Source organism: Apodemus sylvaticus, chromosome 17 (assembly GCF_947179515.1).
Source record: "Apodemus sylvaticus chromosome 17, mApoSyl1.1, whole genome shotgun sequence".
Classification (NCBI taxonomy): Eukaryota; Metazoa; Chordata; class Mammalia; order Rodentia; family Muridae; genus Apodemus; species Apodemus sylvaticus.
The window spans coordinates 24,166,830-24,187,654 of record NC_067488.1 but is presented as its reverse complement, the minus strand read 5'-3'; the positions used below and the strand labels follow the sequence as shown (position 1 = coordinate 24,187,654).

The 20,825-nt window shown below is 40.5% G+C and overlaps 1 protein-coding gene across 1 annotated transcript in view; it reads left to right on the top strand.

Annotated features, from left to right (window-relative positions):
* The window catches only part of Sntb1 (syntrophin beta 1), a 260,581-nt gene that overhangs the window by 158,241 nt on the left and 81,515 nt on the right, over nt 1-20,825 (top strand). Inside the window, exon 3 of the mRNA XM_052160798.1 lies at nt 6,825-7,032. Coding sequence (XP_052016758.1) covers nt 6,825-7,032 — 208 coding nt within the window. The remainder of the gene's footprint in view (nt 1-6,824; nt 7,033-20,825) is intronic.

The following is a 20,825-nucleotide window of genomic DNA, read 5'->3' as shown; positions in this document are numbered from 1 at the left end:
ACATCCCCCCTGTTTCTTGACCTGCTTGAGTTCCAGTCCTGACTTCCTTCCTTAAACAGCAACATGGAAATGTAAGCTGAATAAATCCTCTCCTCCCCAACTTGTGTCTTGGTCATGATGTTTGTGCAAGGATAGAAACCCTGACTAAGACACTTGGTTACTACCATAACTTTCATGCCAACATTGCTCTAGAGTGTCTTGCAAGCAGGACAGCATTATAGATAAGGGTTTTGTGTTTGGTTTGATGCTTATGTTTCTCTTTTGAGAGCCTGCAGGGTACTTTCTTGTACCTTCCTCTACTGAAGATAAGAACATAGGCATGAGGGCAGCATGTAGACACCAGTTCTTGACTTCTCCACATCCAGTGAGTTTTGTGTTGTCTTCAGCAATGGGAACTTGCTGTTAGTTTGTTGAGACCAACCTATAGTCTTGGCAGCAGCCTGGGTTATGTGAGTATTCCCATGGGATACCCTTGGCAAATAACTCAATTAGATGTAACCCAATCCCAATACTAGAAGCTTCTTTTGGTGACAAGAGATGTTAAGTTGGAACTGCATGTCCCCATTATTTGGCAATTTTGTTTGTATTGCCTTCATATATGGATATATTTTAGGAAGCTTCTACTGTATTATTTTCATGCTATCCTTCAAATGGCTCTTCATTTTAACTCTCATCATACCACCCTGAACACACCTAATCTTGCCTGTAGGTACTTGAAAGGCTGGGCTTAGTGGGGATACTCTATTCAATCTATACAATTCGTGAACATTTTAAAGCCTATTCCCAGACTTTGACTACTTGATAGTTTTACTTGATAAGTCTAGGATAAGCTCCAAGCATCTGTATTTAACTAAATGATGTAAAAGAAATATACTCCAGGTTTCTGAGGGATCCTTTCATTAAGAACCTGCTCTATTGCCTTTGATTATGAAAGATCCAGGTCCCTCTTCTGCTCTGGGTCATCTGCTCCCCTTCTTTGAGGAGTAACTGAATATTTCAACTCACCATTCAGTAAGTTATTCCCCTCAGCCACTGGGAAAGTCTGGCAGCAGCTATCCTGAGACTCTTATGAGGCTACACAGTGGCTTTCCTACAACCAGAATCACAAATCTAGTTTGCCTGCCAAGTTGCTGACACCTGCCCCCAGGATTCCTAAATAGTGCTGAGAAGGGAACCAAATAGCATTTGTTTCTATTAAGTTCTGAGTAAGGTGGTGCTGCTGCTGGGCTTGGCCACATTTTGAGAAACATTGAGAAACACAATATTTAAACTTTGACTCAGAAACACTCTTAAGCTCTCTCTCTCTCTCTCTCTCTCTCTCTCTCTCTCTCTCTCTCTCTCTCTCTCTCTCTCTCTCTCCCTCTCCCTCTCCCTCTCCCTCTCCCTCTCCCTCTCCCTCTCCCCCCCTCTCTCTCTTTCTCTCTCTCTCTCTCTCTCCCTCTCCTTCTCCCTCTCCCCCTCTCTCTCTTTCTCTCTCTCTCTCTCCCCCTCTCCCTCACTCTCTCTCTCCCTCCCTCACTCTCTCTCTTTCTCTCTCCCCTCTCTCCCCTCCCTCCCTCCTTTTCCTCTCCTCTCTGTCTTCCTCTCCTTCTCCCTCTGTCTCTCTCTCCCTGCCTCCCACCCTTCTCTCCCCTTCTCCTTCCTTCCCTTTCTTCCCCTCTTATTACCTCCTTTCCTTCCTCTGTCCGTCTCTCTGTATCTCTGTCTCTGTCTCCCTCTGTCTTTCTCCTCTCTCATCTCTACCCTCTCCACCCATACACACACTGTTCAGATAACCCCATAATTTTAGGTCAGGAAAGACTGTCAGAGGCAGGTGGTGGCACAGGCCAGTCAACTCAGGTATGTGGAAGGCAAAGACAAGATCACACATTCAAGGCTTGCCTGATCTACAGGATGAGTTTAAGGCCTGAATGAGTTTAAGACATAAATATTGTATACAGCAGATTCTAAGCCAGCCTAGACAACTTAACGAGATTTTGCCTCAAAAAATAATTTTTTAAGGGCTGAGGACCATGCTTAATTGGAGAGTATGTACTTAGCAAGCCTAAGCCTATGTTTAATCCCCAGCATTAGGAAGGAAATAAAAATAAGTAGCTTCACAATTATCCTACTCTAATGGTGATTACAGAAAATCTAAGAGTAGATATTTTGGTGGATGGTCACAGGAGACAGAGGACAGCAAGGACTTCTCAGACGCCTCCAGTTCCCTATTGCTTGATCCAGTTTGACACTGCATGCATATATCCACTTCCCAGAACGTATGCAAAGGGTGGACATATGGTCCACATCTGTAACTCCAGAGTTCAGAATGCTGAGAAGAAAGATTGCAAGTTCAAAAGTTAACATAGCAAGACTCTGTGTCCAAAGACGGATAGACAGAGAGGGGGAGAAGGAGAGGGAGAGGAAGAGAGGAGAGGAGAGGAGAGGAGAGGAGAGGAGAGGAAAGAAAAATCAGTTTATATAGAGATAATCAGTGTACTTTTCTGAGTTTTATGGTCCTTAAACTTTATTTAAATTTACTAATATTGATAAAGGCTGTCAAAATCCGAAGGAAAGAGCTTTGTCTCCAGAGGGCAAGTCTGTCTTCTCCTTGAGACATTCTGGCAACTTACTAGGCAAAACTCTGTGTGTGTGCGTGTGTGTGTGTGTGTGTGTGTGTGTGTGTGTGTGACAGAGAGAGAGAGAGCACAAGCTGGAGAGTGATGGCACCCCAAACTGTCATTTTTTTTTTAAAAAAAAAAGCATCCATATATTCAAAAGAAAACACTGTTGATGAAGTATTCCATGTTTTAACTTTCTAAAACAATAACTAGTGATAGAAGTTAAGAGACAGGTCAAGAGTATTCTTTAATGTGTTTGTAGAATCCCAAGACTACCATTGATGTCCTGTATCTTCCTTGGAAAGTCCCTAAGAGGTATCACATTGTTTTTCTCCTGGGTTGGGACAGATGTCAATGGTAGAGTCCCCTGACTCTTCCCATAAAACCTCAGGCAGTTATGGCTTGTTTTCAAATTTCTTACAAAGAATGCTAATTGTTGCTCAAACTCCTTAGAGACATCCCACTTTCCAAATCATTTTTTTTTCTGCAGTTCAGTTTTCTGAGTTAAATGATTTTCTTCAAAGGTCAGTTTCAAATGTTAATGGGGCCAGGTTGCCTTGAGATGTCTAACGTTCATGTGATCTGAAAAATAGTTATCTTCCAAGGCAGGAGCTAAATATGGCATTATTGGATGCATCCCAGATGATGAATTCCAGTCTTCAGACTGCTACAGAAGACAACAGTTGTCTCCCTCTTAGATGCTACCTAATCTAAAACAGAGGTGTTGTAATCTGTTTTTTAATTCATAGGTTCACATGTGTTTGAATCCCAGAATTACTATTTGTGTAGCCTTGGGTAAATTATTTCCCTGCCCATCCAAACTTAAATTTTAAATAATTTTAAATTAGTTAACAATGGAAGACATACAATTATTGAGGACATCCTACTATTATTATGTTAAAGGATTATAAACTTTGCTTGGAATGTAGTAAATTTTCAGTGGACTGTAGTGTGGTTATTTAGCAGTGAGTGGAAATTAATGCATGAATATATTAATTCTGTTTGAGGTTCCCAATACCAACATTGGTGAATAAAAATAAATATTTTCCCTGCAATAGAAAATAACTATACTGAAAAGTATGGAGCTGGAGAACTCAAGGCAATCTGGCTTGGTAGTAAGAAGGTTGCTGGGAAATCATTGTGGTGATTGGATAGTGGTTTACAAAGGTTTACAGTGACCTTTACACAAACCTACAGGGGATAAAACTGCATAGGCACATAAACTATACCAATGCCAGTGTCCTTGTTTGGTTATTAAAGAGCAGTATATAAAATATCATCAGGGAAGCTGAGTGGAGCAGGACAAACCATTGTGTACTGTTTGTACACATCCGCATTAGCCTGTGATTTCCTCACAATAACCAATTAAAAGGAAACGTTACTGATCTCAGTCACTGTTCTGTTGCTGTGAAGAGACACTATGATCAAGGCAACTCTTATATTAAAAAAGTATGTAATTAGGGGCTTGCTTACAGTGTCAGAGTCTTAGTCCATTATCATCATAGCAAGAAGCATAGGGCTGGAACAGTGGCGGACAGCTATATCCTGATCTGCAGGCCTCAAAAGTGACAGAGAGAACCTGGCATAATCCCTTGAAACCTCAAAGCTTCACCCCCCAACTCCAGTGACACCCTTCCTCACCAAGACCACATTTCCTAATGTTTCTGATTCTATCAGAGTTCCAGCCTCTGGTGAGTAAGCATTCAAATACATGAGCCTGTAGGAGCCATTCTTAGTCCAACCACCATATGCCACCATATGACCCCTATAGTCTTGTAGCCGGATCATAATTCAAAAGTACATTCAGTCCAACTTCAAAAGCCCCCAGAGTCTGTCACAGTGTCAATACTGTTTAAACAGCCAAAGCTCGAAGTCCCTTGTGGGACTCACGGGTTCTCTTCATTATAACCCCCTATAAAATCAAAACCAAAAACAGAACATCACTTCCAGCACCCTAGGGCACAGAATATATATTTCCAATCCAAGAGAAAAGAAAGGGAACATCGTGAGGAAATTCTGGGCCAAAGAAAGACTAAAAACTAGCTGACAAAACTCCAAATTCTTTATTTCCCTCTTTACTGTCGACAGGTTCTTCAGATCTCCAGTTCCTTTCAGCTTCATTGACTGCAACAGACTTCTTGATGTTGGGACAGTTCCATCCCGGTCTGCAGCTTTCCTTGGCAGATATCCCACAACCCTGGCATCTCTAACATCTTAGGGTCTCCAACGCAATCTGGGCTTCCCCTTCACAGCATCCCACAATGGCCTCTCTTGGCCTCCATGCAGTGACACCACTGACAAATGCCTGGTCTTGGCAACATTTTGTTAGCTGTGAAGAGAGCGTCCACAACCCTTTCCTTGTATCCTTCACTCTAAAGCCAGAACCCTGTTGCCAATGATGTTGCTTTATGGAACTGGATAATACTCCAGTTTAATACTCCAGATTTTATTCCCCCCATCCACCCTCCAACTATTCCACATAATAAACCTCCTCCCAACACCCTGTCTCCACAGGATGCCTCCACCACCCAACACCCACCCAACCACCTACCCACCCAAACAGACCTCTAAATTCCCTGGGGCCTCCAGTCTCTTGAGAGTTAGATGCATCTTCTCTGACTGAACCCAGTCTGGGAAGTCTTCTGCTATAAATGTTTTGGCGGCCTTATATCAACTGTTTTGATTTGCCCCACTCTTTCAATTATATTTGCATCAACTCTCTGTTTTCAATAGTTCCCTTCACTACTTAAGATTTTCCTTAATTCCTTTTTTACAAGTTGAATCTTATCTGGGTGCAGTCTTGCCCTGAGATCATAGCTCCTTTTATTCCATTTAGTATCAGGCTATACTTTAAAGTTTTATCTTTTTGAGCATTGAACTTAGCTCCATTACACTTCCTGGTGCTTCTTTGCACTTCCAACTGTACATTTTGTATTTCTTTTTGTCCAGCTTGCTCCTTTTCATTATAGATCTGCAAAAGTCTGACCACTCATAATCAAGCAACACAGTTAATACTAGACTGTCTTGAAATCTCCTCTGCCAATGTCATTAAGTCAAAACTCTTCTTTTTAGCCTCAGGCAGATTTTTGGACAATGGTAGAAAGTATCCACATTCTTTGCCAGAAATATCATGAGAATGGTCTCTAGGATACTTACTAATATTCTTTCCCTCTGAAGCCTCTTATCAGAGCCATCGTAATTCTCAGAACCCCTGTTTTCCACATTCCTACTAGTATGGCCTGTTAAACTTTGCTTAAAGTGTTCAGCTGCTTCCATAATCCAAAGTCCCTAAGTCCACATTGTGCCCAGGAGCAGCATGGTTGTGCCTGGCAGCAGTACCTCACCTACTCTATGGCTTTTGAAATATCAAAGTTTTACAGCTACTTCTGCCACCCACTAACACATTACTTTCTCATCCTTCTAATCCTACCAAAGAACTCTTGTCCCTGCTGACTATGCATTTAAATATAAGAGCCTATGGTGGTAATTCATAATCAAACCAGACCCTGTCTAAAACATTCCACTGCTAAGATACTCTAAACAGATCACTTCCACTACACCTCTAGTGGACCAACTTCAACTCTGGCATAAGCTTTGGTGTTCAGCATTAATTGCGAGGTTAATAAAGGTTTGTAAAGAGTAAAGGCTTGACAACTGTAGAGTAGCGATACACATGTACAATCATAGAACTTGAAAAGGCAAGAGCAGGAGGTAGAATTAACAGCTCAATATATTCCCAGAGTTACATGGAATTTTGAAGGTCAGTATGAGCTACATGAAACCCTGTCTCGAAAAAGAAAGAAAATCAAAGAATATGAAATCTGATCAATTTTTTATTTTAAAATATCTTAATTGACTAACAGTGGGAAACAGGGTTAAGAACATGGCTAGTTACTGTGATCTGCTTCCTACCACAGCAGGAATGGTGTGGAGGCAATACTGAAATCCTCTGTTCAATTGAATTCATATGATCTCAGAATAAGTTGCATCACAGTAAAATGAGATATCCTTAATCTGGGTGACTTAGTGCTTGTAAGGGTGTTGTAAAAGCACAGACCAGAGCCTGGGCAACTGATAATTGAATAAATGAATCCATGAATGATGGAATGGTGGAACCATAAAGGTAAATGTCCAGAATAAACATTGTTTTCACCTTAGAAAGGTGAGCTGTTAAGAAGCAAGAACTACCATGTTATCCTGAAACTCTTCTGTTTGCTTCCTTAGGCAGCTAGAAATTCACTCACCAGATGCTAAGCACACAGTGATCCTGAGGAGTAAGGATTCTGCCACTGCCCAAGCCTGGTTCAGTGCCATTCATTCCAACGTTGGTGACTTGCTGACCCGTGTGGTTGCTGACATCAGGGAGCAGCTGGGGAAGACAGGCATTGCCGGCAGTCGTGAGATCAGGCATCTTGGCTGGCTTGCAGAAAAGGTAAGAGGAAGTCTCTTTCTCAATTGCTCATCGGTTCCTCCACTGAAATTCACTCATTTTATATGCTGCTTCTCTTCCTATGGGTAATTAGATTTCTTGTCCATCAAAGAAGATCTCATAGCATTGCAATACGTGGGGAATTTGTGTTAATCAACATTCATTTCCTAGCATAATTTCAAATATGTGGCAAATTACACGTGGTCCCTAACTGTTCAATGGACAACTGAGGGGACTAATGAATACTTTGATTTCTGTTGTGTGCTCTAGTACAGCATCTAGGAGGTAGGGAGTTGAAATGGTTGTCAGAATGCTTTTATGTTGATTTTAATGAACCTACCCATTAACTAAAGCCTTTAGGAATCATATGTTTACAAATGACAACAATTATATTAATAATGAAGATTTACTGAGCAACAACTTTGTGCTGATACATTGCTACCTTATCTTTTACTTGTACTGTTAAGCAAGTAGATTTATTATTGAGCATCAATTTTGTATGGGATGCAGGTTTAGGCAAGAGTGGGTGGCAAGATTCGTATTTAAAATGAACTCATGGCAGCATTGGAACATTAAGTGGCATAAAAAATAGTTATTAGAGTATATTTTTGTACAAAATCATGGGTTTCATAAAGGCATATATATATATATATATATATATATATATATATATATATATATATATATATATATACTCCTTGTTTCTTCTCCCTTGGGGCAGTCTTCTTCCTTTTCCTAGATTATCCCAATTTCTACTTTTACATGTGAATGTAAGAAGTCATATGTGTGTTTAACAAAAGGACAAGATGAAAATCAATCAAAGAGTTGCAAGTGCAGAAGCTTAGATTTATGCTGTAAATATAATTCATAAAGTCATAACTTAGATATTTTAACAAATCAGGCAGTTAAATAAGGCTCTCTGAGGCAAAGATGGGCTAATGTGGAATGTATCGCTATTTGGCATTTACATAAATGACGGATTAAAAAAATAGCTCTTTTACATGATGATTATAATGGTGTGTGAGGGGGGTGATAATGTTGATGATAAAGACAACTGTGTCTCATGGAGGACAGCTGCCATGGAAAATTTTTGTATATAACATTGAGACTGTTACTCAGATTTCCTTTCCCAAAGCATGTGCTATGTCGGGCTTAAAGGATTGAGCCTTGGTCATTGTTCTTACATCTGATTACTGTCCCTTAAACCTGCAGTACTTCTAGTGCTTCTGAACACTGAGCTTTGAGACAATTTGACCTTCCCACCTAATAGATGATAATAGAGATGTTGCAATTACATTTTTCCTGCCAATGAATCCTGTCATCTGAGAATACCCAGTCAAATGGCACGTGGACATAACACCTGAAAAGAGCATTCAGCTATTTCCCTCCATGGTTCTTTGTGAAAACCTGTTCACACATGGGTCTGTGCCACAACATTCAGTGCACAGTGGGTTGTTTAGTTTGGGGTTGTCCCATCTCTCAGATGTCAGAGAACTAAAAGGCAGAGGAGATGTTAGGAGTTTCAATACCGTAAGACCTTGGAACCTTGGGAAGTTTGTCATGATTTGTTGGCTCAGAAGGTGACTAGAAGTGGGGGCAGCTGTGTGACTTTGACAGAGTAGTCACAAGGAAATCTGTGGTGATGGACTATTTCTGCATAGAGATTTCTGTGGTCTTGATATAAATGGACATGTTTTGATCTGGTGTTCTTAATGAAAATAGTACAGGAAACGTGTGCAGTTGGCATTTGCAAAGTCACAGTTGCTAACACTGGCCACCATTTACTTTCTCTGGTGTGTTTCTTTTGGGGGAGAACTATTATTGAGCAACCCTTCAGTTTGAAATGGCAGAAGGTCAACTCTGCTTGATCTCAGGAGGTTTGTGCAGGCTGTGTTCCAGGATAAGCTTCTAGTGTGCCCAGGATGTACTTAATGATATTAGTCACACCTTCCCACTTCTTTGTGTTTCTGTCTCCTTTGATGATTTATTCTCAAAGAACTCAACTCTGCTTGACCTGAACATTTCATGTTCATTTTCTCACTCTTGGTTATCTCTAAGTTAAATCCTCTATGCTCTACCCCTTCCAATAAAGGCCCTAATATTAAATCTAATTGGATTGATTGTCTTGGGTCATATTTAGAGTTCCAGATGTGCTGAGATCAGGATGAACAAAGTCATGCCAATTGAAAAGTAAAGAAGAATATTTTTATTTTGGGCAGCATTCAGGGAGGTCTATATGAGAGCCTTCCTATATAGTCCAAGAAAGTATACAATATCTCAGCCTTCTATGATGTCTTCAGCTGATATGACATGTGTGTACCACCAGAAAGGTACAGATTTTTCTTTGGGGAGAGTATCATCATGATTGTTCTGATTTTTGAGGCCATGTAGCCCAATCTGATGTTGAACTCATTCAACATCAGGATCTTGTAGCTAAGGATCTCCAATCTTCTGGGATTGCAGGCATATATCACCATGCCTCGCTTATGCGATGCTGGGTATCAAATACATGGTTCTGTCTATGGTAAGCACTCTACCAACTAAACTTCAAACCCCAAAGGGGCTTTTTTTCTTTGTAATAGAAAAATTAGAATAATAAAGTGTATATACAGGAGAGGCACGAGCAGCAGACACTCTTTATAGAAGGACAAGAATAGGGACCTGTCAGGATGGAATGGATCCTCATTTGGCTAAGGCCCTGAGTTAACATGAGTGGTCCTAAGAGAGGAAATGGAACAAATTTTCAGTGTCCTAGCAGAGAGAAGTAGGAGATCAAATTAACGACTAAAGAGATTTAAAGCAGAGGTAGTTGATCCATTGTAGCTAAGATGCTGGAAACACATAAAGAAGCTCTTGAGAATAGACACGAGATGCTGTGCTATCCTTTGACCTGAAAGGGCATGGGCAGGAGCAGGAACTGAAAACATCAAGCATCATGGCTATAGATAAAGGTGGTTACTCCCACACATAGTCTTTAGTAGTGAAAGCCAGCTCCTGCCAACCCCGGATTAATAGCATTGTATTCTTATTTCCCAATGGCTAAGGCTAGCCTGAAGCAAGAGGCAAAGGATGAGCACTGGTGAAGTTTGCTGGTGAGCGTGAGGACTCATGGAAAGATGTGAAAAGGCACAAATTAGAACTGGCATGTATGTGGGTTCCCACCAGTGCATACATCTTCCTAGCCTCTATTCATAGGCATGTAGACACATGTACCCTCCTGTCACATGTACATATAACACATATACATACACATGTGTGTATACACATAGGCATGCACACATACATACATCATTAAATGCTATTCATGTATTCTCGCCTCAAGAACAGTTTAAACAGGCTGATTCATTGCATGCCACACTCTTTTCTTCAACCACCTCTCTCTCATGTCTCTTCAATCCTAATCTGTATTTAAAATTATTATTGTTCAGATAGTTGAAAAGTGACATTGTCTCAGTCCTAGTGATACTGGCTGTGTTTCCAGAGGTTCCAACATTTTTTACTTAAAAACTGAGTTATGCCTTTGGCTTATCCCAATCATCCATACGCCATTATTAGGTGTTCCCATGGAGCAGTAATAAGAGCATATAAAAAGCTCTTTCTGTTCTGGGAATGCCATTATTCTTACAATATAATTTCAAATAATTATTGCAGATGTCTCCTTGAGTGTGTGCTTTAGTGTATTTATAAGAGCAATAATGACTTATCATGGACAATTATTATAAGCAAGAATATCCTTTATTGCTTTTAACTCTAAATTTCTCAAAAGCATTACCATACATCAAGTCCAAGGGAACAAATCCAAACAAGGCTTATTTTTGAATAGATGTTTAATACAAAATTCTAGTGTAGATTCATATGCATGGCTTTTAGCCAAATACAATGAATGGCAAATCCTTAATACTGTGCCTTTCTTATCACAAATATCAAAATTTCCTTGGTATTTGTAAAGATATAAAATGTGATCCTAAATATATCCACCTGCAATTTATCTTAAATTGATGTCCTTTGTCTTTGGCTATACTGTTAAGCTTTGATTTTGGGATGAATAATAGAAGATCTATGATAGGACTATGCAAATCATATGTAATTCCAAGGTTTTGCAAGATGGCTTACATAAGCATAATATGAAGCGGAATCAATTTCCTTTGTGAAATCATGCTCCATGCAAATCTCAAGACCTCCTTGACTCTACACAGGAAGAAAACTGAATACTAACACCCTTCTCTCCTTGAGGCAGTTGAGGGAGTTGCAAAATGGCTCTTTAAAAGCCATGAGATCTCCAATGACTGGGGAGCTTACTGAACTGCCAGAGAGGATAAGAAGAAAAGAGTGTGGATATACAGTAGTTCACCTTGTGGTGGAGGGGGGGGGCAGACAACAGAGACACTGGAGACTGTTTTGCAGTTTCTTCTGTCATGCATGAATAGCATTGGTTTAATGAAACGTGTGTGTGTGTGTGTGTGTGTGTGTGTGCGTGCATGAATGTGTGTGTCTGAATGTGTGCACATGGATGCATGTGTACATATATCTGTGTGTGTATCTGTGTGTTATATGTAGATGTGTCAGAAGGGTGCCTGTGCCAATGTATGCTTGTAGAGGAGAAGGAAGAACATGAAATGATCTGCTAAATCATTGTCATCCTTAAAACAGGGTCTTCGTTGACCTAGAGCTAGACTAGTGGCCTGTAAGCTCTGGTCATCGTCTTGTGTCTGGCTCTCAGAGTTTCTGGGGTGTACATGGCTACATCTGGCCTTTAATGCACATGCTGGGATGCCCACACAGGTTCTTATACTTGCACAGCAAACATTCTTACCTATTCAGCTATCCCTTCAGCCTTTTGTGGAAGATATGGAGAATTACACAATGATCTAAGTCTGGATTGGTGAACAGGAGAAAGTGTCTAGATGCAAAAACAGAGATAAAGGAACTCCAAGCTGACCTAACCCAACTTCTTGTTCTTACCAAAGAGAAGAACTGCACTAGAAATGCAGACTCCAGAATGGAAGGTATTTTATCTAAAGGCACACTCAAAATTCACACAAAGAAATCATGACACCGTGGAACAACACTAGAGTAAAATTATTTCTTTGTTTTAGTCTTCAGAGGGCTAATATCCAATATATACAAGGAACTCAAGAAGTTAGACTCCAGAGAACCAAATAACCCTATTAAAAATGGGGTGAAGATCTAAACAAATAATTTTCACCTGAAGAAATTCGGATGGCTGAGAAGCACCTTAAGAAATGCTCATCATCATTAGTCATTAGGGAAATGCAAATCAAAACAACCCTAAGATTTCACCTCACACCAGTCAGAATGGCTAAGGTTAAAAACTCAGGAGACAGCAGGTGTTGGCGAGGATGTGGAGAAAAAGGAACACTCTTCCACTGCTGGTGGGATTGCAAGAAGGTACAACCACTCTGGAAATCAGTCTGGAGGTTCCTCAGAAAACTGAACGTGACACTACCGGAGGACCCTGCTATACCACTCCTGGGCATATACCCAGAGGATTCCCCAGCATGCAATAAGGACACATGCTCCACTATGTTCATAGCAGCCTTATTTATAATAGCCAGAAGCTGGAAAGAACCCAGATGTCCCTCAATGTAGGAATGGATATAGAAAATGTGGTATATTTACACAATGGAATACTACTCAGCAATTAAAAACAATGAATTCATAAAATTTGTAGGCAAATGGTTGGAACTGGAAAATATCATCCTAAGTGAGGTAACCCAGTTACAAAAAAGAATATACATAGAATGCAATCACTGATAAGTGGATATTAACTAGCCCAGAAGCTCTGAATACCCAAGACACAAGTAGCATATCAAATGACTCCCATGAAGAAGTAAGGAGAGGGCCCTGATCCTGGAAAGGCCTGATCCAGCATTATAGGGGAGTACCAGGACAGAGAAAAAGGAGGGAGGTGATTGGAGTATGGGTGTAGAGAAGGCTTATGGGACATACGGGGAGGGGGGAACTGGGAAAGGGGAAAGTGTTTTGGAATGTAAACAAAGAATTTAGAAAAGAAAAAAAAGAAAAAGAAAAAAAAAAAACGAAGAAACCCTTGCCAATCATTGAGTACAGCCATTTACTTCTTTCCTATAGTCCTAGTATCCTTTCTCAGACTCAGCATTGTCAATGCCACCACAGGCTGTGAACTGTGGCTCTCTAATGTCTGGGTCATACTGTATTTCCCAATGAGCACTAAATATTGTGTTTCCCAATGAGCACTAAAGTCCAAAGGCAAGTTGCATAAGTCAGGGAAAAGCCTTTACATTTGCCTCTAGTCTGTTCTCATGAGTTTCATAAGTACCAAACTCTGCCCATAACTTATACTATGTATTCTACCTTAAACTTATTTTTTTAATTTTTAAAGTAATCTTTAAGTTATACATTGCAGTGTTTTCAGTGGTCCTATTTTACATTAGAAAGATATGTTCTCACTCTGAATGCATAAACAATAGAAATGGACTTAATAGATCCTGTGAAGTCTGTTTTGTGTCCCTTTGTATTGGACATTTGGATTGTCTTGGGGTTAATTTGCAGGTGATTCCACATTAAATTAGAAATGCAACACGGCAAACCAAAACACATGATTGGGAACTTCGAGATGCAAGTAGATTCTCGGGTTTACTTATTGTTATTTCAGATTCTTTTCAATGCAACTTCCTGTAGTTATGCCTTCACATGGTTGACAGAGGATATTGGTTATTCATATTGTAGCTACTCTGTTTTAGCAATGTGTTTTAATAGCTTCAGTCCTGTTAAGTAAGCCTGAAAATACCATGGAACCTTTTTGAGATCCCTTTTCCAAAATCTCAGCTTCTCTTTCTAGCACTTTCCATCAGACTGAGCCAGTAAAGGGGCCCCAGGAAATACAGGTCCTTCTGAGAAAGGCTTCCCAGAGAACATTCCCCCTGCAGCAACACACAACAAGAAAGCATTTTCAAAACTAAGAGACATGTAATAACAAGTAGTATCCTTTATGATCATTTAACAAGGAAAGAGCAACACTTGTAATATTAGCTATCACCCTTTCCCATCCATTATTATCTTGTTCTCACCCATTTATGACACTAAAAGAAGAAAGTCAGAGATTCTTCCTTAATGCCCACTTGACAATGTCAGTTAATTAGACTTCTCTGCTGAAGCCTTTTCTTTATTCTCCATACAACAAGACTTTCTTCCGAATTTTATGCTACTAAAGTGTAAAGAAGTCTGGAATCATCTGTGATGGGACACATCGAGGGAAAAACAATGTTTGTAGACACACAGTTTGCATATTGTCATGACTAAAGAGTTACAGTTGCCATGGTACCCTAAGTATGAACAGTCAACTGTAGTATATTCTCCTCAGCCGACAGATCTTTATGTAGATGGAGGCTATGCCTCCTGAGTAGTGACATAGCACTGAGTAGTGACATAGCATATCCAAGGTTTATGTGTAATATGATAGCAGTTTGTAGTCAGTCCACAGTCAAACAATAAAGTGGATGGGTGATTTTTCTCTTTGTCTACAAGTATTACATCTACATGGCATTCCCCTAGAATGAATAATAAATCAGGGATGAAAAGTGATAACACACAAAAAAAAATAGACCAGGGATAACTAACTATAAAAGTAAAATTTGAACCAAATATTGGTGGAATTTTAAAAGAAATAGCTGCCTCTGGGCATGTTGATATTGACACTATTCAAGACAACCAGAACATGGTGGAGGTGGACTCAAAGGCAAAGATAAGAGAGTGGCTGTGGCAAAGTGTGAAAGGAGGAAGTAGGGAGGGTGAAAGGTTCACATGGGAGGAATCCATAGACACATTTTACATCATTTAAGGGTAAAGGGATGGTCACTCTTTAATACTCAGACAGGCAGGAGGAGTGTAGCCAGCCTGGGTGACACAGTGAAATGCTGATTCAACAGAATTTTATATATTGTATTAAATATGTAACAGAAAAAAATACAAAGGATACAATGTTGTTAGTTGATGAAAACTTAGAAAGGATAAGACACTTTTCCAAGATACAGAAAATAAGCTGTTCTGACTCAAAAGTGATGAGGCAAAGAAGGCAAGGGAGATCTATTCGAAGTATTACAGATTAAAGTGTCTTATGTTCAAAGGAAAGATGCATTGTCATTCCCAGTCTTTTAACATCTAAATAATAATTGTCAAATAAATGCCAAGGAAATAAAGTAATAGTCATGCTCCCCTGTAAAGTTATAGGATATTGATAAAAATTGTTGAGGATCATGAAATCATCCTTATGTTCCAAACTAATCATTACATTGTGTTACATCCTATTACATCCCATTGTGTAGTTTCAGCTTTCATAGTCAATTTTACTGCTTAGCATCATGTGTAAAAGCAGGACCATTCATTATCCCCACCTGACTCCTCTCTCTCTCTCTCTCTCTCTCTCTCTCTCTCTCTCTCTCTCTCTCTCTCTCTCTCTCTCTCTCTCTCTCCTCTCTCTCTCTCCCTCTCCCCTATTCCCCTCCCCATCACTCTTATACACACACACTCACCCCTCTCCTTTCCCTCTCCCTTTTTTCCTCTCCCCCTATCTCCATCTCTCCTATTTCTGTGTTCATTCATCTGTCCATCTCTGTATCTCTGTCTCTTTTTCTGTGTACTATACAGAGCCTTCTGTGTATATGTGTGTGTTTCTCTTTCTCTCACCTATGTCCTCGTTGGCCCTCAGTCTTGGCAGTAATGATTTATCCGCAGTACCCCCCACCAAATTTCAGATAGAGCCAACTGACCATTCCACCTTCACATTTTCTGGCTCCCTTGCCCAGATCCATTAAAAGAATCTCAAGTGTAAATGTGAGACAGCCCTGGCCAACATCAGCAAGCTCCTGGTAATCAAGTTCTCAACCGTGTAATTAATGAAGGGATATTTCTGGAGTCTCTAAATAAAATCACTTACCATCTGCCTAAAATTTACCTAGGTCAGAATTTCCCACCACTCCTTACAGAGAGAAAATAGTTTTGAACCTAAAGGAACTCACATCTGATAAGAGATGTAAATAGAAGTGTTGGGCCGGCTCCTTCCATCATCCCTAAATCAGAAGGTTGGCTATGTTGGGAACCAGACTGTTAATGCAATTAAGCACTAATAGGCCTGTTGTGCTGCTTTAAAAAACAGTCTTTGAGTTCCTGAATGAGTCACATTTGGATGGAACAAGGCTGAGGAAAACCTGGCAACAACTTGGGGATCTTCCTTCTTGGCATTTTAGGCTCAATGAGCCAGTATGGATTTATGTCTCAGGTTCCCCGATACGCACTTCCATTCTTTCACATAAAACATCAAAGATCTACACTGGGGATGTATGGTTGGGTACCATAATGAGCACATGAACATATGCTACTTGTCCTCATGATTTCACAGGGCACAGTTCAGTATTATGAGTCATTTGCAATCTCCAAGGTGCCCATGCAAGAACGGTGGGATTGTGGGCATTTCACCCCTTGTGGGATAACTCATAGCTCTTACTGTGTGCCTGCTGAAATCTCTTTGGAGAACATGATTTAACTCAAGACAGAAGACTCTCTGGGCCTGTTTATGTAACTATTAAACTGTGATAATATTAGTTCTGTGGTTTAGACATTACAGGCTGTCTATTGTTTATGGACTAAAAAACTTGACTTGAATAAAGAAAAGATAATTTCTGAATGTTTCCCCCTTTGGTTTTTCTAAGCCCTTCCTATTCACGCTATCAGTGAGGAAGGGATTCTCTGCCCTGAACAGGGTGAAATACCTGAACAGGATATACCTCCTCCTGAACAGATTGAGCAGTTGTTAGCCACATATCCTCATGGCTTGAGGGTGAAGGATACTACGCAGGATGTGGGGCCACATGGAGAATGCATTAGGGAGCTGAGTGAGCATGTAAATCAATGTCTAAAGCATGCTTAGGAAGGACAGGAGGAAGAGTCCCCTGTGCTCCTGTAGGACGATGTGACTTGATGTTATGCAGATAAAATCATTTTAAGGATCCAGTGGAAACCTGTTCCTGATGACCAGAGAAAAATGGGATGGGAAAGGTTTCTTGGAGGTCGCAGGATGTAGCAAAGGAAAGCAGAGTGCACTAGTATGCATCAAGGATCATGGAAGCTGTCAAAGCAACACATGACATGTTATCATACAGTCGTCATTGGGCCTTGCATTCACTGAGAACTTAGATTCTTTGATTGAATCATTTGAGCTATTGAGTTTTAGGGAGGGTTTTGTTGATGGAAGGTCTTAGATGGAGAACCTGGGGAAATGAGTGAAACAGGAATCAAGGGAGGAAGATGAACAAGTCCATGGGAACAGCTAAACTCTGACTTCAGCTAAGCCTCCCAGCTCCGGGTACCACTTCTACACGCAGAGCACTCACAGGTTAAGCCAAGAGATTTTATCCCTGTTGTGAACCAGGCATTGGCTATGATAGCTGGAGATGGGAGAAGGGACTTACCAGCCAAGGGACTTATCTGCCACCTAAAGTGGGATCTCTGAAGAAGGAAAGAGTGTGTATTAATTACGCTGCATCAGCTTAGCCTTCCTAATAGGGTCATTTTATGGGAGAGCAACAATGTCTATTATAATCACTACCACAAGGGAGGAACTTGAACAATTGTCCCTGAGGTCCTTAGATAAGGAACGGATGAGGACAGTAGGCAATTCTGAGACATGTAGAAGCTTTCGGCCACCACCCTCCATGCTTAGGTTTGCTCATGACTGTCTTCATACTATAGCATCTCATCCCAGCATGAACTCTTTCTCCATTTCCATTTTGAAACTCCCCCAAGTTGTTCTTCTCAGGCTCGATGAGCTGAATCAGTCTCCTGGGACATTTGTCAAGCAAACAACATTCTTTATATCACCTTCTACTTAGAACTGGGAATGGAAATACAAATACAGATAGAGATTTAGAATCACTCCCAAATCAAGATACAGTTCAGCCAGACTGTCAAAAAAAATTCACTTGTATTGCTGTTACCACAATGTATGGAGAGGCACTGTCACCTGAAGTGTTTTTGCCCTGCAGACCATAATCTTGCAAAGAAAATGGACTGTGACTCCAGTACCTAGTCAGTGTCTGAGAAAAAAAAAAGTCAACCCGAGATTGTCCAATGAATATAGAGGTATATTGGCAGTAGCATTAGCCAGAACATGATCTGCTAGTGCTACAGTGTACATTCTCTGAAATAAAATAGAAATTACATTCTGTCTCCAAAGTGCTCTTCCAAAATTTCTGGGCTAAATTTTGAGTTCTATGGTCTTCTTTTCCTTATAGGCTATTATAGAGCTCAGGTTGACATCCAATTCAGTATATAACATAGGAAAACCTTGAACCTTGAACTTCTGATCTTTCTGCTTCCATCACCCCAGTGCTGAGATTATAGGCAGGTACAATGATACCCAGTTTATGCAGTTCTGGGGATTGATCCCAGGGTTTCCTGTGCACTAGGCAAACACTTTGCAAAGCATGTCTCTAGCCCTCATTTCTGTGTTCAAAACAAATCCCCCCTTCAAGGAGGAGTGTTGAGCCCATGAACTTTGTCAGTTAAGGATCGCCTTACTTGAAATGTCAAGTTTCTCAATCTCAAATGAGATGGAAGTGTGATGATCTTTGAATGGCTGATCTTCATTCTATATGAATGCATCATTCTTCTACACTATAATAGCTCTAGACTGGGTGTCAGGAACTGCTCCCTGATTGCTCTCTTGCCTGCTAGAAAGTACAACCCAGATATATGCCTTGCTTTTTCCATAGAATAACTAGAACCATGACTCTTTATAGAACTCTGGAGCTAGAAGAAAAATACAACAGAATACGAATTAGCAATTTATGGAAGTTACCCATAGTCCTGTGACTAGTCTAAAATAATCATGAGCCTAAAACTTACTCTCTTTGACTTTCTCACCAGGCATAGCTGGCTTTCTGGTTTGTATCTCACCATGTATGCAAAGCACTATCATGTCTATTCAGAATTATGTGAATGCATGTCCTTGCTCTACTGCCACTGAGGACTCTAAGGGAAATCTACTAGAGTGTCTAAAACTTGGGTGAGAACAGAAGTAGACACAAATTAGGTTCTCTACCTCCTAGACAGGAATAGTCAAAAAGTAGAAAAGTTCTCTTGGAATAAGAGGAGTGGAAGAAGGTAGAGAAGAACTTTAAGCTGCATCAAGAGGAGAAGGAAGATGTGGTGAAAGTCTGGCTACAATGCCCATTGACCAAGATCCTTCAATTCAATTCTTAGGAAGCACAGACACTTCATGTCAGTCTTCAGTGGTCTGTAGGAACCAGCCCTGGTCCAGAAGAATTACAAATCCCTGTTCATTCACAAAGCACGTGGCTGTGCAGTTCATCTAACTCTGGCCTCCCTGCCTCCCTGCACTCCTCCTCCCTGTCCCCAGTTCATATTCTCATTTTCTCACATTTTCAGGAAACAGAGCAAATATTGTATGAACTATAACCTAATATTTCTCAGGTGTGGGCATCTTAGACTCAGCTACATACTTGTCTCTAGTTAGTTGTTCCCTGATTGCACTACCTTGTTCCTCATGAGTACCACCTACTAATGGATGTGGAAAATGAAGAAAGGAAGCTCAGTTTAACTGGAGTTTTGTCCAAACCAATATATAGAAAATGTATTAGAGAGCCCCACCAATGAAGAGAGAGTTCAAACACATCCTTGGGTGTTTCACGAAGTCTACAGATGAGCATTCACTTTTGCATGCTTCAATCTTCCAAAATTCTAACTTCTGGCTACTCATCACCTGCAGATGCTGCAGTAAGGGCAATGGAAAGGAAGTAGCTGGACCCTTCTCTGGAAAATGGCAAGGGGCAAACATGTGAGGAAGCACGATCAAGATGTGTGGTGTTAAACTCCCAAATAATCAGCAAAAATTTTATGTTGGAAAAAAAAGAAAGGAACCTTAAAACAGTAGCAATTTTGCTCTGCCCTCACATCAGAGGGAATAAGGGCTTATCATAGAGCCAACTCTAAGTGAGCATGGCCCAAGAACACAGATTTAGGTCACAGTGAATTCCATGCTCCAACATGGAAGCAGTTTCCCGAAGAGTTTTAAAGTAACAGAAGAAAGACATAAACCAAGGCTCTTTGCATATACATTGGGTGACACATCAGAGTTGGGTTTTCAACAATGGGGAGCCTCCAACACAGCCTCAGAGGCCACCTAACACCAATCTTAGCTTTTATGGTTGGTGGGAGCTAGTGGTCTGCTAAGTTAGTGCATTTTAAGAAGGTTTCACCTGCTACAAGGACGTGTAAGATAGGACTCAGAGATGGGAAAGGGACAAAAAGGAAGTTAAAGATGGCCTGAGATAAATTATAATTAGGCTTGGATCTGCAACACTCCCACCCCTCTTCGAAGTTCTCGTCAGATCATTGGCCTTGCAGAAGGTTCAGTTGGTTAAAGGGTTCAGTTTCTTTCATGGACCTTGTGTTCACATTTAATAACAGCTTTCTGGAAACTTTGTGTGCACCTTGGTATTATTCTGCCAGAGTGAGATCAGGAAGGCAGAAACCAGTTCCTCCTGGCACAAGGTCTCCCACCATTCGATCTGTCACTGAGATGTTTGTCTCCTGTCAAAAGCACAGAGGCTTTATTGTGTATAATAACTGGGTTGAAAGGTCATTTTCATGCTTTTCCTGCCACCTAGCGAGGACTTCTCCACCTGACCTTTAATGAGAGGTAAAAATACTCTAAAACTAAACTGGAACCACTATGAGAATCTTAGTGGTAAAGGGTGAGGTTTGGTGTTTTGGTTTGG